Here is a 25246-nt window from a genome sequence, read left to right on the forward strand (position 1 = left end):
TGACCTTTCTTGGGAATTTTTCCAGGGGCGTTCAGGTCAGGTGCATCCTCCATGTCATCTGGAAACTGCCTCTTTAAGCCAGCGTTGGGTGCTGTTGGAAGGATGCTTTCTAACACCTTTTTATCCTCTTCAAAGTGCAGACCCAGTATGAAATACAGAACTGCGGAATTGGTATTTCCAAGCATATCAGATTTCTCAGATGAATTCTGGTTAAGTAGGAAAAAAGGAAATCCTGAATGTTAAAGAAATCATAGCATAAGAGAAAAAGAATTCAATAGCCTGTACTAGAAATCTTTGAAAAAAAAAAAGGGCTTACACTCTTCCTTCATAATTGGTTTCATCTATTAATTTCTAGGATGAGCTTTATTCTTTTCACAGTAAAATACAGGATAATTTCTTCCTAAGCCAGGGCAAGTGAAAAGTTATCTTCATATGCAATCTGTCTATTTATCTACACACACACACATAGACACACACACAGACACACAGACACACACACACACGCACTCATATATCATATTCAAATCATCCCTTTGCTTTATTTTCTCCAAGCCGAGATAACTTCAAGTCTCCTGCCATTCTGGGTGATTTCGTGGTGTTCTAAAGCTTCTTTGAATCTTTAATCACTTTCATTACTTCCATAGACTTTGTGTAAAAGTTCCAACTCCCAGGTTGAGGAGCTACAGCTGGTCTTGAGAAATATGTCTAACTAACACAATGCCATAATGTGTGAACAATCTGTAAACTGTTTAAAATGAAGCAATTACATAAACCTTAATCAAGAGAATCCTGACAAACACATGCACTTCATACCTCAGAGCTCCCTGCGTCACCTTCTTCCGGCTGAGGTTGGGCATTCACATGGCTGTGACCTTGAGCCTTTAATCTGCTTTGGATGGAAGATGTTAAATTTTCATGCACATTTTCTGTAGCTGAAAACAGAACTTCACACATTACCTATAAAATTGCCAAGAAAAGAAAAAAAAATTTTAAATACTTTTGTAAAAATATAGTATGTCTTACAGATTCCAAGAAAACTACGAGGTTAAATAAGCCTAAAATGTTGAAAAGAATAATTTATCTGCCAGCCTTTAAAAAAATTTTTTTTGAAACTAGAGTCAATGTTTTAAGTATTTAGCTTCCAATCCCTTTCCATCTTACACTTCACAATGACAAAATGATAATATTACTACTTCCTTCTACCTGGTCCTTACACATCTGCTACATAAAGTCTCCCCTAAAAGCCACACAGATAAGAGAGAAAGAGGATGTAAAGATTGCTGGGGCCTTGAATTAAATCTAAGCTGTGATCATCCACAGGACTGAGGTCACTCTACAGAACTGCTCTATTTATGAGAACCAGAAAAACCACCTCATAAAGAACTTTAAAGGAAAAGAGAGGGAAACGCCATAATTCTGGTTCAAGAACCAGGGAGTGGCATTGGTGGGGGCAGGGGAAGGGTGGACAGTGATGGCCAGTTAGGCATTCTAGCTGACACCCAATTCTAGTGGACACTCAAATGGTCTTGTCAAACCTCATGGCCTCAGCTGCATCCAAGGCTTGAGAAAAGCAGAAAGGAGTGACTGAAACCTAAACAAAGCCTCCTCCCACTCTCCACTGTTCCTCATGGTTCAAGGTGGGTGCACTAGAATCCATGGCTCTGTAGCAATGCACACCAGCACTCTTAGCAGGGACATTAAGGTCCTCAGCGCCAGTTCTGAGAGCCTCAGCAGAGCTGCTGGTGATGGAGCCACATTCCATGTCAACAGGCTAACATTGTTTTTGGTACTGTCTGTGATACAATATATCTATCAGCCATAGAATGCCCAGGGGAAAACATCATGTCTGAAAAAGCTCCAGGGAGACAACACCCACAAGACCTAAACCCTCAACCAGGAACCTTGGTGAATATGCTTAATCTCTTTGAGCTTGGGCTGACTTTCTCAGAAAAGGGTCATGGGAATTAGTTGAGACATGTTTTAAGATTCTTAGGAAGTTTGCATACAGGACAAAGCAGGCAGAGATAGCTGAATAGCAGGCTGAAGATGCAATATTATTTTGACAGGTTGAAATGATGTTCAAAAACTAACGAGTGACACTGGTCAACTGAACAACTGTCAGGACAACTGAACAGGACTAACACCAATCCACCAATCAAGTGCAAAAGAGAAGATAAAAAACAACATTGCTAGAAACTTTTTCTTGAAAAAAAAAAAAAGATGATCTAGGTATTTAGAAATAAACATGCCCCCTAATTTGAACACAAGTGAAGGTAAAATTTCACCAAATGTGGCTGTCACGTGTAGATGCTAAAATATAGGGTACATTAGAATGCATCCAGAAGAGGAAATCTTAAAAACCCCACTCTGTGAGAAAAGAATGTTTGGCCCACACGGTGATGTTAAGACAAAGACAATAGCTGTTCTCAAATATCTAACGTGGGTTGAATTGTACAAGGAAGAACTGATTTATTTTCTGTTGCTCCAGAGAAAAGAACTGGACAGGAAAGTAAAAATTACAGGGTAAGTATATGGTAGAAGTTGACAATATACAGCGTTAAAACAGGGAAGCACAAACACAAAAACAAAAACTCCTGGTCATTGGAAGTGCTAAGTAAATATCAGGTGACCATCGTATAGGCTTTTTAACAGGACAGATTTCTATATTCAGTGTGACTGGATGATGGGTAAAAAAGCAGGTATTTCTGCACTGTGCTGGTGAAGCTTTGCTGAAAATTACAGGTCACCTTATAGAGCCGAGTTGATACATTTTACATATATCATAATGTCTTTCATAAGGCTCCTACACAAACTATATAATACTTGAAACTACAAACTCTAGGAGAAAATACTTTGCCTCCCTAGCCTCACACAGCAACCTTGCCTTGCCTAACACATGTCACTATGTCAACACAGTTAAGGTATGTTTATGCTGTCTCACGAAACACTCTACTTTACCCAGGGACAAAACATAATGTTTACCTAGAAGTGATCCAATGCATGAACCTTATAATTATTACATGTATTCTGTAACACATTGTCATGAGCATTCAGAATTATATTTCTTGTTTATCTCACATGCAAGGGTTACTCAGCATGAACATGAAGGCTATAAATAAGACCTGAAGGAGAAAGTCCTTTAACAGAACTCATACCTTCTGTGCTTCTTTCTTCACAGCGTTACATTCAGGATTTAGAGCAAGGCAGTAGAGAAATTCCTTTAACACTTCCTTACTTCTTCCCAATCCAGAAAGAGCTTGAGCTTTTACATGATGTCCCTAGATTCCACCAAGACAAAGCATACATTTTTAAAACCCAGCATGATTACATACTTGAATACAAACTTCCCTAAACAAATTTATTACAATAACTTGTTTTAATTTCACATTAAGTCGAATAAACAAAACCCACCAAGGATGACGCTATTGCTACTGTATCTCACTACCCCGGAAACTTAGCAAACTTCAATAGCTCATAAACACAATCTACAGTCAGAACACAGGAGTTACCATACCTGAAATGTACTGCACAAAGGAGTTCTAAGGGACATGCTAAGAGAAAACTGGCTATCAACTTTAAATTCATTCAGCAATTACAGGTCACTACCATCTTCCTACCTTCCAGGAGTTTACAGTCTCATGAACTAAGACAGACATGACTAAAGACAATTACAATACAAAGCACAATATACTAAGTGCCACAATAAAAATAAACAAAATACAATATGGATCAGTAATTTCCCATGGCATTTGCTTTTCAACTTACGAATGCAATATTTTCTCAAATCTGTGAAAATACTATTTTTTTTGTTTTCTACTGGTTTACATATAGTTGAAAGACCTTCTCTAAGCACTTTGAATATGCTGTTCCAATGTCAACCAGCTTCCACAATTTCAGATGAGATGGCAACCATCAATATTATTTCCTTGTATGTCATTTTGCTCATTCTCATTTCATGTCATTTTTCTTTACTGCTTTCAAGGCTTGCTTTTTATCTTTGGCTTACAGCATAGCCATTTGATTACGATTAGAATGTATCACTGCTATAACTTGAGTTAACCTTCTTGGAGCTGAAATTAATGTTTCCCACTAAATTTGAAAACTTTTCACCCATTATTTCTTCATTTTTTTTCTTGCCATTTTCTGTCTTCTTACGGGATTCCAATTGCACATATATTGTACCACTTCATATTATTCCACAAGTTTCCAAGATTCTTTTCATTTTTCTTTAATCTTTTTTCTTTCCGTTCTTTGCATCAAATAATTTCTGTTTCTACAGATCAATCTTTAATTTCACTGATTATTTTGCCATGTATAATGTGCTATTGAGCCTACCTAGAAATTTTAAATTTCAGCACGGATAATTTTTATAATTTCAGCATTGATAATTTTTATCTCTAGAATTTCCTTTTTGTTAAAAGACGGGGTCTCACTCTGTTGCCCAGGCTGGAATGCAGTGGCATGATCAGATCTCCTTGTGACCTTTAACTCCTGGGTTCAAACAATCCGCCTCAGCCTCCTGAGTAGCTCAGACTACAGGCACATGTCACCCTAACTGGCTAATTTTTTAATTTTTGTAGAGATGTGATCTTATGATGTTTCCCAGGCTGGTCTTGAACTCCTAACCTCAAGTGATTCTCCTGTCTCAGTCTCCCAAAGCACTGGGCATACATGAATGAGCCATGACACCCAGTCAGAATTTCCATTTTTTATAGTTTCAATTTCCCTGTTGAGATTGCTCTTAACCTCAATCAAAGACAACATATTTTCCTTCAGTTCTGTGGATGCAATTTAACTCTTTGAACTTATTCATAATAGCTACTTCAAAGTCTCTTTGTGGAAAATATAATATCTGTGCCCACTCAGAGACAATTTTAATTGACTGTTCTTTATCCCAAGTACAGGTCAACATTTTCTGTTTCTTTACATGGCAAGCATTTCTGGCTGAAACTAGACTCTGCACAAAACATGTTGCATCAACCTCTGCATTTTGTGGTATTCTTTTGAGAATACTAGGTTTTTGTTTTAAAAGGCAGTTAACCTTGCTGGATTCTACTGTGACCTGTTATCTCCTTCATGGTATAGAGCTGGTATATCTCTGCTCTGTTAATATGTTATTCTACAGCTCCTTTATTTTTATTTTTTATTTCAGACTGAGCCTTGCTCTGTTGCTCAGGCTGGAGTGCAGTGGCACGATCTTAACTCATGCCAACCTCTGCCTCCCAGGCTCAAGTGATTCTCCTGCCTCAGTCTCCCGAGTAGTTGGGACTACAGATGCCTGCCACCACACCCAGCTAATTTTTTTTTTTCCAGTAGAGACAGAGTTTCAGCATATTGGCCAGGCCAGTCTCAAACTCCTGACCTTGTGATCCAACAGGCTTGGCCTCTGAAAGTGCTGGGATTACAGGCATGAGCCACCACGCCCAACTTCCACAGCTCCTTTTTAAGTCTTGTGGTTCTCCCCAGTGCCTATGAAATTTGGTAATAAGCCAGGATTTGGTCAGAGCTGGGAATCATCCGCTCTGGGATTTCTCTGCTTTTAGAGATTCCCCTAATTTCCAGCTGTTCTGTTAGAACTCTGAACTCCTGGTACTTTTAGGTGGTAATGCTGAGTGTTTGTCCCACTACTGTTTTCTTGCAGCTGCAGCTGTGGAGACAGACAGAACTCAGGGGCCAAAAAGACAGAAACAAAAGAACAAACAAAAACCCCCCACACAGTTCTTATCCCTTTCATGTGCAGGTTTTTTAGAAACTCTCCTCCAGCTTCTGTTTTCAGATGCTTTATAGTGTATTTTTTTTAATCCAGTTTTTATAACTGTTTTTCTCTCTGGGTTCACATGACCACTTCACTCCTTCACTGTTACCAGAGGTAAACCACCACCCCTGTTACCATCATTTTAATTATTTCTGTACTAAAAGTGCTCCAGAACATTGGTAGCCACTAACGGGTAAATGTAAAGGCCCATTTTCAGGTCCTAGGTTACCAGACTTCTCTCTCCACTGTTTATATACCATGACTGTGCTGATTGTGCCCAGGCTCCATCTCCAGCACCAACATCTCTCCTAACGTTTGCTAAGTGTCTATTCATCACATCCCTTACCTTGCAGCTCTCTAGAAGAACAGCCATTTCAAAACACATGATGAGTATTTTAGACAACAAATCATCAGTTTCATCCCTGAGCTCCCTGAAGTCTCAAATACACTTCAGACAATCAATGATTCCTCTATGGGACTTTACATTTATAATAAATGTGAAGTTTTACTAATTATCTTATTCTCCTTTCATAAGAGCAGAGTTAACTTTTGTGGAGCCTTAATCTTACATAATTTGGAAAGTCTGTTTAAGGAAAAGTTCAAAATTGTTATTATTATTTTTTGAGATGGAGTCTCACTGTCACCGAGGTTGGAGTGAAGTGGCGCAATCTCAGCTCACTATAACCTCCACCTTCCAGGTTCAAGTGATTCTCCTGCCTCAGCCTTCTGATTAGCTGGGGTTATGGGTGTGCATCACCACGCCTGGCTAATTTGTGTGTGTGTGTGTGTGTGTGTGTGTGTGTATTTTTAGTAGAGACAGGGTTTCACCATGTTGGCCAGGCTGGTCTTGAACTCCTGACCTCAAGTGATCCTTCCGCCTCAGCCTCCCAAAGTGCTGGGATTACAGCCATGAGGCACTGCACCTGGTCAGGAAGAGTACAAAATTATGAATACGAAGTTCCTAGGGCCCCTTTCAGGCCTTATAAAAGTCCCCAACTTTCATGTTTCAGTAGTGTCTAAATTTGCTTTGATTATCAAAACTTCTGAAAGAATAATACTGTCTTATATGCACAAAGAACTTCACGTAAAGTTTCACGTATTTCATACGTGTGCACAGAATCTCAATCAAGATTTGCATTTTTGATACCGCAGTGTATCAGTAAATGTTTGTTAATTGAATTAACTGGCTTTTACGTAATTTTGTCTTACAGGTATGATGTTTGGATAAGCTCAAACTGATCATGTGCCTATATCTATTTATGCAAATGGACAAATATTTTGCTGGCAATGGCTTATCTCCAGTTGCTCCAAAAGCTTTGACTCATTAGCCATGATGATTATTAGCCATGACTAGCTGCTTGAAAGGGCAGTTTTGCTTGAATAAGACACACTGCTCTAGCATCCCCACCTCCCCTCAGAATCTAAAAGTACTTCTCAAAGTGCTTGATTCTAAACCAGCTTCCATCTCAGCTTGACCACACTCAGTCACCTTAGTCAGTCTTCCCCTCAGTCAACTTACTTCCCATTCCCTTATCTTCCAATAGCACTTCTTCCCTAATCCTTAGTTATAATAATACACTTAGAATATATCTTTTACTATCTTAAACTTACTAAACTATGTTTTGGCTGAAGCTGCTCTTCACTGGGCATCTGTCAAGAACTGAGGTCCACAGATTTGCAATAAACCCTGCAGATATGACCACCATCACCAACACTAAATAGTCATTTGCTGCCTCCCTTAAAAAGTTACAATAAGCCATGTGCCTCTGTAGGAATTAAGTCTATCTTTTGTCAGAGACATACTGTCAAGTTTTTAGCTCAACGAATAATACTATGGAGAGGAATCTAGCTTCAGAGGGCAATGCAGGCATGTCAGTCAGAAATAATAGTTATAACTAAGGCTTGATCATTACTGATAGAAATTACCTCAGAAGAAGAGGCAGATGAGGAGAACTAGGGAGATGTTGGTCAAAAGATACAAAATTTCAGCTAAACAGGAGAAATCAGTTCAAGAGATCTATTGCAATACAGTATGTTGACTATGGTTAGTAACAATGTATTGTATTTTTGAAAACTGCTAAGAGAATAGGTTTTAAGTGTTCTCACCAAAAAATGGTATGTGAGGTAATGCATGTTAATTAACTTGATTTTGCCATTTTTTAGTGTATACATTTCAGATCAACATATTACACATGATAAATATATACAAATTTTTGTTTGTCAATTAAAAACATAATTTTAAAGAATGGGTGAAGGCATATGAGAAAAGGCATTTGAAATTGGAGTCCAAACTTTTTTTTTAGGAAAGCAAACAAGGAACAACGTAGATTTCTGAACTTAGCCCAACAAACACTGCTCCCATTCTTGGGCTTACCCCCAGGTTGAACTTGACACTCAGGCTAATCTGAAAACATTTATTTTAAAAGACCGGAGGGAAGAAGGGCAGAGGCTTCCCAGAGCTTGACCACTAACCTGGCTTATTGTCTCTTTAATGTTTCTAAAACAAAGATGATATAAAGTAATATAGCAGAATAAATATTTTTAGTTATTAACTGACTAATAGAGCATGCTCTAGCTGTTCATTTCATCACAAGTTCTTTCACACTTTAAAATTCAAAGATTCATGAAAAAGCTTTTATTCTTTGGCTTCTTAAACTTCTTTAAGTACAACTTAAGCTATCATTATCAGATCAGCAAAGTTAATTTTTTGTCATGAGAGACAGAAATATTAAACCTTTCCAATCAAAACACAGAGATTAAAATTAGTGTAAAATGTACACAAAATGTTAACCCCTTCACCAACAGCATTGATTTGCTCATATGCATATTAGAACCCAACAGCTAATCATGATCATTAAGTAATCTTCCTATTTACATTGTAATTTTGAATATTTGCTCTTCACTTATAACTTTATAAAATTTGATGACTTTGTTTATATATTTTTTCAACATAGAGAGCATATTATTCAGCTAAATATCTATTAAGTGTAATCAACATTAGTGTTTCTCAGCTAAATCCAGTTGGAGATTTAGTCTTTTAAATTAGGTTGCTTTATGAAGTGGATTGCTAAATGTAGGTACAGTAATTTGAGGGAAATGCATGTTGTCTACAGGTACCTGATCACAATAATCTTATTTTAATTTTTAAGAAAATCCTATAAACTTTACAGTGATTATCTCCAAGGCTAATAAATACAAATACCTTAATTAAGAGAGGTTCATTCTGACAAACTGCGCTGGCATCCTGGAGAGCTTGCTCATAGTTCTTCATGATCAAATATAACTCTGCCCGCAGCAGCAATGATGAATTATCATCAGGAACTGAAAGACAGGAGGAATACAAACCAATAAAACTAACTGCATTTAAAAACAAGTAATCTTAATGTCATTACATATACTAAAAAATATATATATATATGTATAAAGTATAAATACAATACAATAGAAAATAAGTATAAAGAAAAAATAAGAAAGAATTCCTCCCTCCAATCATATTTAGAGTTTAGTTGTTTGATAAGTATATTTTAGACAATGCCTCTCAGGAAAACAGGAAGAAGATAACAAGGCTTCAAAATGCACCAAGAAAAACAGACTGCCACTGAGTACCTACACACACACACAAGCTACAACATCATCTCCAATAATAAACTCAGCAACTGCTGAATCCTCTTACTGCTATAACTAGGTATTTTTAAAAAGAGATTTAAAATAACTTTTGTGAAAGTATGCAAGGAAACTCATGTTTAAGAAACAGAAAAGTAAAACATCATTTTTTTTCTTTTTTTTTTTGAGGCAAAGTCTCGCTCTGATGTCCAGGCTGGAGTGCAGTGGCGCAATCTTGGCTCACTGCAACCTCCGCCTCCCAAGTTCAAGTGATTCTCCTGCCTCAGCCTCCTGAGTAGCTGGGATTACAGGTGTGTGCCACCACACCCGGCTAATTTTATGTATTCTTAATAGAGAGATAGTTTCACCATGTTGTCCAGGCTAGTCTCAAACTCCTGACCTCAGGTCATCCACTTGCCTTGGCCTCCCAAAGTGCTGGGATCACAGGCGTGAGCCAACACGCCTGGACCATAATTTGTTTTTCTACACAACTCGGTAGATGTTGATTTGTCCCCAGAATTGTACCTAGCGTATATTCTCTTATGGGGAGAAAGGAAAAAAAATCCTTTCTCTCCATTCCTCAACAGCAGAGGTCCTGATAATGACTCACATGCTGCTACAGATATAAGTCCACCTACACAGAAGCCAAGACTGGCTCTCTCTTTGAGCTGACTTGTACTCTATGAAGTATTGACTTGGCAGGGTCTCATGGAAAAGGCAGGAGGCCAGACCTCAGGAAGGCAGAAATATCACAGCCATTTCCCACAATGAAGGGCCTAGCCCATATCCATCTATGATCCTTGTAGGAGGGCTACAGCTATGCATTTTAGTTCATCAACAAATTTTCTGAGCTCTTAAGATGTTTTCTCATCCCTCTACCTCATATATGTTTTCAGTTTCCTCCAAACCCTTCACCTTGATTCGTTTTCAAACTACCCACTTGGTCCTTTCCAAATGCTAGTAGCCTCCTTTTAGTTTATTTATGTAGGTAACTGAGCAAGTGTGCACCAAAGAACTTATGCATAAAGATATTACATCAAGACATGACGAGCAATAACTACTTATAAATGTGTCATTACCACATATGTGTAATATGGAGAACGTACAACAAGAAAAAAGCAGAAGGGGAAAGAAACAACAAGAACGAAACAATACAACTTGAATTATTAAAAGAGACATTGCTGGGTATGGACAACTGGCTAGAGCAGGCAGCACTTTTTTTTCTGTAACAGACCAGTTAGTAAATACTTAGGTTTTGCAGACAAAGAGGCAAACTGAAGGATATTAGATACTTGTTTAATGAGAAAGAAAACAAATTTTCACAGATTTCTTATTGATGCAATTTAAAATATGGTAACAGTAACAATTTAAATACTTTTTTGTAATACAGATCAACTAATGAGAAGAATGGAATTCTTGTTTGGGGAATAACATTTTTCTTAATTGAGTTTCCGAGTTAGTGTTTCCTATCATCAAAACAACCGAAAATGTTCATCTGTTAATATGATCTAACATGAGATTTTATGTATTTCATCTTTGAAATGCATATAGTAACTGTGAAATGCTGGCATCAATTCATATGATTTTAAATTCAGCATTTTAATTGCTGGGAAGACATTATAGAATTCTATTAGATTCTCCTCATGGTATCTGCCTTTTTAGCATGTTATTGGATTATTTCCAACTAAAAGGTTGGTGAAAGTGCCTCAATCACACAGTTAAATGCATTTTGAAATATATAATTCTCCTTTGGAGATTTTTGGAAATCTAAAAAAAAAAAAAAAAAATGTGCTCCTCGAACTATAGGTTTTTAGGCTTGGGAACTATGCCTGCAGCAAATCTGTGTGAGAATGGAGATCTCATATCCTGTTTCCACTTGGCTAAAGTTTATTAGTTCAATCTGCCAATGAATTCTCTTGAATGTTTTAAACAAGAATGTCATGTGCAATTCGCTCTTTCTCATTCTAGTACTCACATATGGTGCCTCTCATTTCCTCACACTCTCATTCTGCAATAATAGTGATAGCATGTTCTCTTATTCTTGAACTTAAAAAGCACGTGTCTGATGTTTAAATATAAAATCTGTTTGCTGTAAGTTCCTGAGAGAAAATATTTATCAAGTTAGGTGATTTCTCTCCTGTTCCTAATTTTCAATAAGGACTTTATAACAAGTGTAGGTGTTGAATTTTATAGACTGCTTTCAGCATCTGAGAGATCACATATAGTCTATCTCTTTCAACCTGTTGCGGTGAATTACTCTGAAAGATTTGTCTAGTACTGAGTTATCCTTATGGTCCTAGTATAAGCTCTTCTTGAGCTTAACTCTTATTACACTACTGGACTCAAAACACTAAGAAATTTAATTAGGATTTTGACATCTATATACATATGTAAGACTGGCCTATATGTATCTTTTTCTTGTGCAAGCTTTACCTGATTGTGGGGTCAAGATTATACTAACCTTATTACACAAAATGAAAATCTTCCCACATTTTTCTATGATCTGAAATAAGACGGAAATTAATCATTGAAAGCTGTAAGGACTTGCTTGACCTTAGTGCCTTTTCAGCAGAAGAGAATCCCTGAGGAGCATTTTAATTTTTTAACTGGCTCATGTCAGGCTTTTACTTTCTCATGGATAAATTTTGATAATTTGTATTTTTGTCTTTTTATATAAGTTTTTAAATCTTATTTTAAAATATCCTTTTATAGCTGCAATTATTATTCTTTATTCCTGATGGTATTTATGCTTTGCTTTTTTCTTCAACATATTTGTCAAATATTTGTTCCTTAATGGTCTTTGTAATGAACCAGTTTCTGACCTGTTAACTCATTTTTTTCTGTTTTGCTAATATCTTGTTCATTATTCCCTTGCTTATACTACCTTTGTTAGTTTAACTAATCTTCATAAAGTTTCCAGTGTTAAAAATACATTTCACTTACATTTATTTTTAATCATTCTTTTCTAATGAATGCATTTAAGTCTCTACTCCTCACAGTCTAAAGGCTGCTTTAACTGAAGTCCAAATTTCATAAAATTCACTTCCCTGCTGGGTGTGGTGGCTCACACCTGTACTCCCAGCATTCTGGGAAGTTAAGGAGGGTGGATCACCTGAGCTTAGGAGTTTGCAACCAGCCTGGGCAACACAGTGAAACCCTGTCTCCACTAAAATACAAAAAGTTAGCCAGGCATAATGGTGTGTGCCTGTAATCCCAGCTACTGGGGAGGCTGAGGCAGGAGAACTGCTTGAACCTGGAAGGTGGAAGTTGCAGTGAGCCGAGATTGTGCCACTGCACTCCAGTCTGGGTGAAAGAGTGAGACTCCTTCTCAAAAAAAAAAAGGAAAAAAAATTCACTTTCCATCTATACTTGATCTTAGCCAAAAGGCCAAGAAGCAATCACTTCTCATCTAGACACTGAATGAATCAAACTGTCTTCTTTGTTGACTTCTACCATTTGGTGATACATTTATGAGGTCAGCACTTCACAATTTAGTCTTTTAAAACACACAAAATAAATGCCTACACATTTTCTAAGCATTAAACCTTAGGCTTAACAAAGCTAAAGGGCCACTCAAAAATAAGTGGAAGAGGAAGTGCAAATTAAAAGTCTTTGTGTAGAGAAAACACGGAAGAAAAATGTACATATGTACTTTCCAAAGAAATGATGTAAAATTTCAGTAAGTTGCCAATTAACCCCTCTATGGGGAAAAGTCACAAGAGAGCAGCCTAAGACCCAGGCTTTGCAAGGAAAAGAAGAGATATGTACCACGTTTGTGTTTAGGGTTGATCAAAGGCTGTTTTCCAACTGTAACCCAGAGCCCCTATTGTACTAGGAGCCAGGGTTACTGCTATAAAATCTGTCAAATGTGTGCAGTGGTGAGAAATGAAGAACTATATGTTATTTTAAATTAGTTAAATGAGCTGGGTGTGGTGACTCACATCTGTAATTCCCAACACTTAGGGAGGCCAAAGTGAGCAGATCACTTGAGTTCAGAAGTTTGAGACCAGCCTGGCCAACATGGCAAGACCCCATCTCTACTAAAGTAAAGTAAAAAATTAGCCAGGTGTGGTGGCACATGCCTGTAATCCCAGCTACTCGAGAGGCTGAGGCACAAGAATCATTTGAACCTGGGAGGAGGAGGTTGCAGTGAGCCAAGATTGTGCCACTGCACTCCAGCCTGGGCAACAGAGCGAGACTGTTTCAAATAACAAACAAACAAACAAGTTAAATGAATGGACACATAAAGCAATAAAAACTGAGTAGTGTTCCCTGTGGAGAGAAAGAATGAATGGCAATACTTCTCATAGCCTATTTATTCAAATTGATGGGAGACTTACCGAGTCAAGTCCACAAATCTTAGGTATATATCTTGAACCTTTACATACATACCCATGCAATCACCATGCAGATCATTCCTAGGGCTTAGGAAGGTTCCCTTGAGCACTATCCCACTTAGTGTGCCCCTGCTAAAGGTAACCACCATTCTCACCTCTATCACTATGGATTCCTTTTTCCTGTTTTCTAACTTCTATACATGGATATTTATAAATGGACTGTACATTTTTGTATCTGACTTCTCATTAAATTATCATTCTGTGAGATTCATTCATATTGTTATATCTCAGTAATATTTTAAATTAATTTTTAAATAAAATTTAAAAATTGCTGTGTAATATTACACTGTATGACTGGCTTACTCATTCTACTGGTGATGAACATTTAAATTGTTCCCCAAAAGTTTCTGGCATATATAAATAAAACTGCAATGAACATTCCTGTACACATATTCTGATGGACATAAGCATTCATTTTTAACTAGAATATACTCAAAAGTGGAAATGCCATATCAGAGGTTGCATGTGTTTAGCACTAGCAGGTGCTACCAAACATATTTCTTGAGTTGCTGTACAAACTTGTGCTTCTGCCAGTAATTTAAGAGTTCCAATTCCCTCAAATAAAAACTAAGTATTGCCAGTTCTTTTCATTTCAGCTACTCCGGTGGGTATGTACTAACTTATTTTCATCTTAATTTGCATTTGATCACTAATTATGTTGCACAGTCTTTTAGATGTTAATTGCTCAGTTTGAGATCTAGTTTTATAAAGCATCTGCTTAACTCTTTGCCTATCACGCAGTTTCAGCTGAAGCTGTAGTTTTCTATCGATGGTGTTAAGTGAGCACTTACTGTGTTTAGACAGATTGGCTTTTCTTTTGGAATCACAGGCATTATTTATTCTGCATTAGTGGTCTCAGTAAGATATTTGTATAGTCGTTACCTTCTCACTCTTTTGGGGGTGAGGAACAAAATTTTTATGGTTATGCTTTCTGTATCTTATTTAAGAAATAACCGCCTACTCCAAGTCCATGGAAACAGTCTCCTATGACTCCCAGATGTTTAATTGTAATTTTGTTTTATGATGTGAGCTAGGCATTCAGGTTCATTTTTTTCCATACAGAAAAGCAAGTGACTCTTTTTTCCCCATTGAATTTTCCCCCATTGAATTCCATTAGCATCTTTGTAGTAAATCAAGACATTGCATACGTGAGAGCCAGTTTCAATGTGTTTATTTTTGAGCCAATAAAATGCTGTCCTAATTACTGCATCATTATAGTAAGAATTGGTAACTGCCAGTGTAAATCCTCCAGTTTTGTTGTTTTTCTTCATCATTGCCTTGGCCATTCATCAATTTCCACCAGAAACATTGGCTAGGATTTTCTCTGAGACTGCAATGAATTTACCATTCAATCAACAGAGAACTGACATCTTGCCAACAGTGAGTTTTGCAATCCATAAAAAAAATGACATATCCATCCATTTAAGTCTGCTTTAATTTCTCTTGGAAATGTTTCATATTTTCAGTGTATTGAAATGAAAATTTCAGTGTAGAGGTATTAAACATCTTTCAGATATTTCAGGATTTATTCCAAGGAATTTCTTTATATAAATTGTTTTAAAATTTGGTTTCTATTTGCTTTTTGCTAAGTATATAGTTATCTTTGATACTTCTATATTAACCTTGTAGTCAGCAATCTGGATAAATCATTTATAATTTCTAATAGTTCATATATTCTTCTGGAGTTTCTACATACACCATGTCATCTACAAATGATGACAGTTTTTTAAAATCTTTTATTTTTCTAGTCTTAATACATAGCTAGCTAGAATCTCCAGTGCAATGCTGAATGGCAGTGACAACAGAACATTGTTACCTTCTCATTCAATGGGAAAACACTATTTTATCATTAATTATGATAGCTGCCATCTCATTTTTGTAGACTTCTAACAAATTATGAAAGTTCCCTTTTATTTGTAGTTTCCTGAGAGATACTAACATGCATCATATAATTTTTCTCTTTTCTGTAAAGATGGTGAATTACATTGCTTGATTTTCAAGGATAAAACAAAACTTAACCTGCTTGATCATGATGTGCTGGTTCTTTAAGGATACCAGTGGATTCAGTTTGCTAATATTTCGTTTAGGATTTTTGCAAATATACTCGTAAGAAATATTGGACTGTATTTTTCCTGTCTTTTACAGATGTTGACTCCTTTTTTTCTTCTTTATATCCTCTTTGGATTCTACTTGCTTTTCTTTTTCTAGCTTCTTGAAAAGGAAGCCTAGAGATTACTATCAGCTGTTTTTTTGTAGTACAGGCACTTAAAACAATAAGTTTCCCTCTTAAGTACTGTTGCATTGCATCCCATAGTGTTTGATATTTGTATTTTCATTATCATTCAGCTAAATCAGAAAAATTTCTAATAATTAGAAAATTTTATAATTTTTGTGATTCATTTTATCCATCATTAGATAAAAATATGTTGCTTAATTTCCAAATATTTGAAGATATTCTGTTTATCTGCTATTTAATTTTAGCTTAAGCCCACAGTGTTTAAAGAACATATACTGATTTCAATATTTTAATATTTATTTCAACTTCTTTCATGGCCTAACCCAGGAGTTGGCAAACACAACCACAGGCCAGCTCCAGTGCCCTGCCTATGGTCATGGGAGCCTAAATGGCTGGTATTTTTGCAATGGTTGTATTAGTGACACATATTAATTTTTTTTTTTTTTTTTTTTTTTTTTCTTTGAGACGGAGTTTCGCTCTTGTTACCCAGGCTGGAGTGCAATGGCGCAATCTCGGCTCACCGCAACCTCCGCCTCCCGGGTTCAGGCAATTCTCCTGCCTCAGCCTCCCGAGTAGCTGGGATTACAGGCACGCGCCACCGTGCCCAGCTAATTTTTTGTATTTTTAGTAGAGACGGGGTTTCACTGTGTTGACCAGGATGGTCTCGATCTCTTGACCTCGTGATCCACCCGCCTCGGCCTCCCAAAGTGCTGGGATTACAGGCTTGAGCCACCGCGCCCGGCCTAGTGACACATATTAATTAAATCAAAGTGCTGAAGTATGTTGTATCTATATCCTTACCTATTTTTTAATCTTCCTTTATTAGTTACTAAAAGTTTTGTTCAAAATCTCCAATTATTTCCCCTTTTATTTTTGTCTCCTTTTGTTCTCTCTGCATGTGTGTGTGTACACCTGTTGTTAGGTACATAACAATTTAGGAATATTATTATACTTTTTTTTTCTGTTGAACTAACCCATTTATCATAAGTGTCTTTATTTCTTCTGATAGTCCTTGCCTTAAAGAATAGTCATTTTGCCCTATCAGGCTTTTTTATTTTTGGTCAGTCTATGTATAGTATGAGTTGCCATCCTACTAATTTTAACCTTTTTTGTGTTCTTACATCTAAAGTTTACCTCATATGTAAACAGCGTGTCACTATACTTCACTTAATACAGTCTGCCAACATTTGGTTTTTAAATGGAAAATTCAGGTATTCACATTTAATGTAAATTAAATTTCCATTTTTCTATTTCTTTTCTAGTTGTCCCATTCATTCTCTGCTGCTCTACTCTTCCCTCTCATTTTCTTTTGGACTAATCAAGTATTACTTTGCTATTCCGCTATAGCTTTTTAATTTTACCTTCTGTCATTGTCCTGTTGGTGGTTACCCAAGAGAGTAGCATATACAAACCTGATTTAGCATCCTGCTTCAAATGAGTACTTTTACTACCTCCAAAAAAGTGTACAAACCATACAACAATTTAACTGTATTTACCCATTCTGGCTTTGTACTATTGCCATATCTTTCACTTTTATGTATGTTAATAATACTACAAGACATTATTATTGTCACTTGAAACAGTCAATATTGTCTTATATTGTTACACTTTCTAGCACTCTTTACTCTGTCCATTAGTTCTATGCTTCCATATGGATAATTTTTCTTTATCCTGAAGACTTCCCCTCAGTATATCATGAAAAGCAATTCTGATGGCAATAAAATCATTTAGCTTGATTTATTTCTTTGGTTTAAAGCACCTTGATTTTGTCTTCATTTGTGAAAAATATTTCCAGCTGGGTAAAGAATTCCAGCTAGGTTTTTTTTTTTTCTTTTAGCACTTTAAAGACATTATTCCCTTATCTTCTAGCTTTAATAATTTTGTTTAAAAGCCAACTGTCAGTCTTGCTATGATTCCTTTGAAGGAAGTATGTCCTGTCTTCTCTAACTGCGTTTAAATTCTCTTTACCTTTGATTTTCAGGAACTTGAATGTACTTGGATGGGTTTTGTGTATATGTTTGTGCATGCACTTGTGTCCAACTTGTGTCCACCCTGTTGGGCTTAGTGAACTTTTTGATTCAGTGATTTAAAGTTTCTCATCAGATTTGGAAAATTCTCAATTACTTTTTTCTTTAAATATTTCTCTTGCCCTTCCCCTCTCGTTCCAGGATTCCAATTTCATAGTTGTTGGAAGTTTTGTCTGTGTCTCACATAACTCTCATGCTCTCTTTTATTCTTTTTCTGTGATTCAGTTTGGATATTTTCTGTTGACTTGCTTCTGAGTTTTCTCACAGACTTCTGATGTGTCCCATCTGGTTTGTAACAAATCTAATTAATTCTCAACTTCAGATATTGTATTTTGAATTTCCAGAATACCCATTTGGTTCTTTTTTTTTTTTTTATAGAAAACTGTCTATTGAATAATTTATATTTTCATACACTCATTTACTTCTTTTAACATACATACTAGTCATATTAAATTCCACTAATAACTTATTTGCCAAAAGTAGTCACATGGCTCCACCTAAGCACAAGCGGACCAGGAAGTGCAATCCTGTCTTGTTTCGGGAAGGTATAGAGATATACATACTTGGAGAACAGCACTAATGACTACCACACTTGGCTAAGGTCACATAAATAAGTGTTAGAGGTCAGGTGCAGTGGCTTATGCCTGTAATCCCAGCACTTTGGGAGGCTGATGCAGGCAGATCATGTGAAGACAGGAGTTGGAAATCAGTCTAGTCAACATAGTGAAACCCGTCTCTACCAAAAATACAAAAAAAATTACCATGCGTGATGGTGCATGCCTATAGCCTATAATCCCAGCTATCTGAGAAGCTGAGGTACAAGAATCGCTCTTGAACCCAGGAGGCAAAGGTTGCAGTGAGCCGAGATCATGACGCTGCACTCCAGCCTGGGTGACAGAGCGAGACCCTGCCTCAAAAAAAAAAAAAAAAAAAAAAAAGTCAGAGCTTGGATCTAAACACAGGTATTTTTGATTCCAAACATCTTTGAACTTTTATTACGTATTTTTTTTACTACAACAAAACCTCTTTTGGAGCTAATTTATTTTGAAACTAAATATTTTTATAAAACTTTAAATTAACCTTTGAATAATGAATATATTGAATAGATTCTATACAAGTTATATGAATTAACTGAAATAGTCTATTTAAAAAACGTATTTAAATTAGGTCTAATACAAACACAGAAAAGCTAAAAATATAAGTATATAATTCAATGAACTATTGCGAAGTGAACACACTTGTGTAACCATCCTCTAAGTCAAGAAACAGAACATCACCACGACCCCACAGATCCCTCTCATACTTCCTCACAATCATTACTCCCTTTTCATCCACCCAAGGTAACCATTGTCCTTACTTCTAACATACTATAGTAATTTTGACTGTTTGGACTTACAGATAAATAGGATCATGTAGTAAAAACGCTTGAGTCTGACTTCTTTCACTTAACATTATGTTTGTGAGATCTGTCCACACTGTAGTTTGTAACTGTAGTTGGTTTATTTTCTTTCTATATAGTATGCTAAGAAGACACAATCATATACTCACTCCTTCTGCTCTTATTGCACATTTGGGTTGTTTGAACTTTTGGGGTATCTCTAACAATGATATACACTCTTGTACCTACTTATACGTTTTTCGGGGGCACACATGCATATACCTCTTTGAAATGATTTAGCCAAGGATAAGCTTAACATCTGTAGCTACTACCAAATAATTTTCAGGGGTATAATTTGCAGTCCCATCAGCAGCATATGAATATTGCAGTTTTCATTTTTCTGCATCTTCTCCAACATCTAAATATAGATGAAGTTATTTCCAATGAAAATTTGGTGTTGGAATTGGGTAGTGCAGTGAATGCAAAATAAATAGTGAATTTCAAAGGCTTAGTTTAAAAAAAGTAAAATCTCAATTACATTTTAAGATTGAAGGCATGTTGAAATAATACTTTGGATGCACAGGGTTAAAAATTGCTAAAATAAATTTCATCTGCTTTTTTTCCTCCTTTTTAATGTAGCTACAAGGAAATTTCGAATTACGTGTGGCTTACACATTAGTTGTATTGGATAGTGCTGCTCTAACACCATCAATACCTAAATTAGTAGAAAACTCAAAAATATGCCTGTTAAAGTATGGATATGTTGGTTGCAAAAACCAGAATACTTGTTACATAAGCTAAGTGTGCTATTCCAGCAGAGAATATCCCAATTAGATACAGACATTGAACACTTGCTCAATTACTGGATCATTTTTTTTTTTTTTGCAAGACAAAATTAAATGTTAGCCACTTTGTGATCTATGCCTCCTAAAAGAGAAAACCTTAACCTTAACTATAAAATACAATGCGTATTGCCTGTAGCATGCTAGAAGAATCTTTTAGTAACAAGAGATTCAACAAGTCTTCTTGGCTAGTGCTTTAAATCACATATACCCTATGTTATAAAACCAGTGAAATCAGAAAGCAAACCGTTCTCCTCACACTGCCCAAAACAACTGCTAATAGAGCGCATACTCATATGCCAAAGCCAAAACGATGACAGAAGTTTGGTCTTCTTTTTAGTTTAATAGTGTTAACAGGTGGTGGTTGGGTGAAGGCAGGAGAATGTCTGTTGCTGGCCTTAGGCCTAAGATAAATAAGGGAATGAGTGAATGAATAATTAAAAAGGACACACACTAGTCAGTGTAACTATTTAGTAAGTTAAATACGCCATGACATCTAATGATGGCCTTGGAGACAGAGAGCAGGCTGGAGCCGGAGCATGTGACGTGATGACAGCAGAGTGGAAGGGGTTCCTTCCTGGCTATACTAGCTGAAATCTAAAGTAAATCCTGCCCCAGCACAAGGCACCCCGTTCTGCGCCTCCAGTGTGTCAGTTACGTGCATTTTCCTTCAGGATGAGCAAAAATATTTCGTTATCCTCCCACTCCCCAACAGCACAGAATGGGCCGAAAGGTAATTACAGGTCCTTACGGAGCTGCTCCAGGAGCCGCGGGAAACTTATCAACATCCTGGAAAAGACAAACCCAGTGGGGTGCACGTGGCCTCTGACAGCGACCACCATCGCTGCACGGTGTGGCCGCCCCACCTTTCACTTTCCCATCGTTAGGAAGCAAAGCGACCCCTAAGCTTGGACAAAGCGCGCGAAAGCCCAAAGCCTGTCGCCTCCACCGGTCAGCTCCCCACTCCGCTGCTGGGCCCGACAGGTGTGGGGGAGGCGGGCCCGCCCCATCGCCGACTCACCCAGCTCCAGGGCCTGGTCGCACCTGAGCAGCGCGGCCTCCGGCTGCTGCTGGCGCTGCAGGCTCCGCGCCAGGCCCGCCAGCCTGCGCACCCTGCACTCGGCCGGGAAGCACCTCTCCAGCAGGCCGCACAGCACCACGTTCACGCGCCGCGCTTGCGGTCGCGCGGGCCCCGACTCCACGCAGCGCTTGCAGACCGTGAGCCCGCAGGGCAGCGTCACCGGCCTGTACAGCAGCCGCCGGCAGCGCGGGCAGCCGAGTAGGTCGCGGGGCGTGCGAGGCGCCGGGGCCGGCCCTCCCTCCGCAGGCGCCTCGGGCTCGCAGCCTGGGTTTTCCGCGGAGAGCGGCCGCTCGCGCAGGTCTACGGCGCGCACCAGGCCGCCCGCCAGCTCCTCCAGTTCCTCCGGCCGCAGCGCCCCGAGCCGCGCGGCGCCGCGGAACGCGCCCAGGGCCTCGGGGAGGCGGCCGGCGCGGGCCAGCGCGTCCCCCAGCCTCAGGCACAGGCCGCGGTCCGGTTGCGCCAGCCCGGCCAGCAAGGAGCGGAAGAGCTCGGCTGCCATCTCGTACTCGCCCGCGCTGAAGGCCTCGTCGCCCTCCTCCAAGCGCTGGGCAATCGGCTCCGCGCGGTCGCAGCCGGGGCACTGGGGCGGCGGCGGCGGGACGGGCTCGGGACTCATCACCGCGGGGCTTCGACGACGCGAGTCCGGAGCGAAGGCGCGGAGCAGGGAGGATGCGCTGCTGCCGCTGCTGCTGCTGCTGCTGCTGGGAACTGGCCGGTGGGAGCGCGGTCTCAGCCTTCGCCAGCAGCCACGCGCGTCTGGGGGCGGCGCGCTGCGAGCCGCTGAAGTCGTGGGCGGGGGCGGGCGCCCGGCTCGGGCAGCGTCCTCAGCGCGGCGTGGGCGGCGGGCTCCGCAGGGTCGCAAGCGCTCAGGGGCGGGGGGCCTCCCAGCCCCGCGGGCTGAGGTAACCCAGGTCGCTGCGGGAACACGGTGACCTCGCTCCAGCTCTGCGTCTCCTCCGTTGCTTTCCCCCTCGCCTGGGGGCCCCTGCGCGATTGTACGCGCGTCCTCCGCCTCGCCGCGGAGGTGCCGGGGCCCTGTGAGCAGGTGGCTTTGGCTGCCGGCTGCTCGCGCGCGCGCACCGCGACACCTGTTCGTCGCCAGAGGCCTGGTCGCCCCCACAACCTGTGGCTCTGCTTAAGCAAGAACCCAGGAAAAGTCACCCAACGAATCACGCATCTCTAGCTTCGACTTAGGAAATTGTCCTAAATGACTGGGGAGGCTGAAGTGGGCACCCAGAGACCCCCGCCCTCAGCGAGCTTCTCCTAACGAAACTCTAGGCTGAGGCATTTTAGAACTCATTTTAACAGAAGATCGTGGAGGGCCAAGAGAACCAGATGTCGGGAGGAGGAGGGATTTGAGAAATGGACAATTGTATTGTGCCCTTGATTAGAAAGTAGAAATTGAATTAGAAATAGAATTCTAATTAACAGAATTAGAATAGAAATAGAAAGTGTGCCTTAACATGGAGTACTGCCGACAAAAGTTGCTGGAGAGAGGGAGTTAAATGCTCCGTTGGTGTACAGGCAAGGATTAAATTAAAATCCTCTGTGCGCGTTAACCAGGTTCAGAATTTCTCCTATGTAGCCTGCTCCCTTCTTCCTGTCGCAGTATGTTTTATCCTATATTTGAATACAATAAAATGCATTACGATATTTTAGAATTCATGCTACTATCCCTATTTCAAGACGATTTTTTAAAAAAAGATTAGAGAGGATTTTCTACATCTAAAACTGCTGGCTAAAGAAAATACAAAATACCTCGACCGCATCTGGCTTTGGGAAAGGAGAAATGCCTCATTAAGTGAGAGAATATTTTAGACCAGTTCCTAAAAGGGAAAAAGAGGCAACTTTTGGTCAGCCTTCTAGTTCTACAATAAACAAATGCAGAGTATCCCCCTCCCTTTCCGTGAAGGATTTCCCCCAGCTGTCTCCTTAATTTAATTGAAAACAATCTACTGTTCGGGTCTCTTTTTCATTACTAAATTATTTCAAATTCTCTTTTTCAATCACTGTTTGGATTTTATCTGCTTTCTTTATAAAATAACAATTCACTTATATTTGAAGGTGATCTATCCAGCAAATTCACAACTAACAATCAGGAAGCAATGGGGAAAGAGCTTCAGAGCACAGATCGTACAGTAAAGGAAATGGAACCTTATGATCTCAGATCCTATTTGTTCTTATTTTAGACAAATTTCTAGCAAGAGAACAGAAAGAAGCTTGCTGGAAATATGCCTGCTGAGAGGAAGAAGTGTTTAAAGCAAAAATATTAATGTGTTGTGAGGTTTATAACATGTAGAAGTAAAATGTGTCACATAACTAGCACAAAGCCAGGTAGAGGAGAAATGGCAGGATACTGTTGTAAGGTTTTAATGCTCTATGTCAAATGGTATAATGTCACCTTAAGAAAGACTGTAATGAACTAAGGATGTGTACTCTAAACCCTAAAGCAACCTCCTAAATAACGCAAAGAGCTATAGTTTAAAAGCCTATAGAGATGAAATGAAATTGTTAAAAAAAAAAAACACCAAAAACTATTAATCCAAAGAAGGCATAAAAAGAGAGGAAGGAAACAATTAGATAAAACAAATAAGAGAACAAATAGCAAGATGGCAGATTTAAACCCAACTATATTGGTTAATGTTCATTAATTATTAATTATCTAAATACCTTAATTAAAAGGCAAAGATTGTCAAAAGGAAGACTCAGATATATGCTGCCTACAAGAAAAATATTTAAATATGAAAATACAAATAAGGTAAAGGTAAAAGGATGGAAAAAGATGTTCTAGTTAACGCTAACTAAAATAAATCTGGAGTGACTATATTGATATCTGACAAAGTAGATTACATAGGCAAGAACATTGCTAGGAGAAAGGATGGCCATTTCATAATGATAAAGTGTCAGTTCATCAAGAGGACATAATAGTCCTAACCATATGTGTTCCTGATAACAAAGCTTTAAAATATTTTAAGCAAAAACTGAAGAACTGTAAGGTGAAATGGATAATAATTATAGTTGGATATTTAAATATCACTATTTCACCACAAAAAAGAACAAGATCATATCCTTTGCAAGAATATGGATGGAGCTGGAAGACATTATCCTCAGCAAACTAATGTAGGAACAGAAAAACAGACACTAAATGTTCTCACTTATAAGTAGGAGCTGAACAATGAGAACACATGGACACAGGGAAGAGAACAACACACACTGGGGCCTGTCGAGGGTGGGATTGAGGGAGGGAGAACATTAAGAAAAATAGCTAATACATGCTGGGCTTAAAACCTAGGTAATGGTTTGACAGGTGCAGCAACCCCCCATGGTACATGTTTACCTATGTAACAAACCTGCACATTCTGCACATGTACCCAGCAACTTAAAAATAAAATACCCCACTTTCAACAATTAATACAAGTATACTGAAAATCAGTAAGGATACAGAAGACTTAAGCAATTCTACAAACCAACTCAACCTGATGATATTTATGGAATACTCCACCCAACAATAGCAGAATACACATTCTTTTCTTTTCTTTTCTTTTTTTTAATATGTATATATATATTTTTTATTGTACTTTAGGTTCTGGGGTACATGTGCAGATCATGCAGGATTATTGCATGGGTACATACATGGCAATGTGGTTTGCTGCCTCCATCCCCCCGTCACCTATATCTGGCATTTCTCCCCATGTTATCCCTCCCCAACCTCCCTACCCCCCACTGTCCCTCCCCTAGTCCCCCGCAACAGACGCCAGAGTGTGATGCTCCCCTCCCTGTGTCCATGTGTTCTCATTGTTCAACACCCACCTATGAGTGAGGACATGCGGTGTTTGATTTTCTGTTCTTGTGTCAGTTTGCTGAGAATGTTGGTTTCCAGATTCATCCATGTCCCTACAAAGGACACGAACTCATCCAGTTTTTATC

At 38.8% G+C, this 25246-nt stretch overlaps 1 protein-coding gene and 1 pseudogene across 1 annotated transcript in view; both read right to left on the reverse strand.

The window, feature by feature from the left end:
- The window catches only part of LONRF2 (LON peptidase N-terminal domain and ring finger 2), a 48002-nt gene extending 26067 nt beyond the window's left edge, over positions 1–21935 (reverse strand). The window contains exons 1-5 of the mRNA XM_012475871.2: positions 21260–21935; positions 8958–9076; positions 3156–3278; positions 814–957; positions 5–206 (exon numbers count right to left, since the gene is read on the reverse strand). Of these exons, the coding sequence (XP_012331294.1) occupies positions 5–206; positions 814–957; positions 3156–3278; positions 8958–9076; positions 21260–21935 (1264 nt within the window). The remainder of the gene's footprint in view (positions 1–4; positions 207–813; positions 958–3155; positions 3279–8957; positions 9077–21259) is intronic.
- LOC135272805 (U2 spliceosomal RNA) lies at positions 12625–12757 on the reverse strand (annotated as a pseudogene).
- Positions 21936–25246: the final 3311 nt, after the last annotated feature.

Source organism: Aotus nancymaae, unplaced genomic scaffold (genome assembly GCF_030222135.1).
Source record: "Aotus nancymaae isolate 86718 unplaced genomic scaffold, 86718_ANA_hifiasm-v0.15.2.pri h1tg000131l, whole genome shotgun sequence".
Classification (NCBI taxonomy): Eukaryota; Metazoa; Chordata; class Mammalia; order Primates; family Aotidae; genus Aotus; species Aotus nancymaae.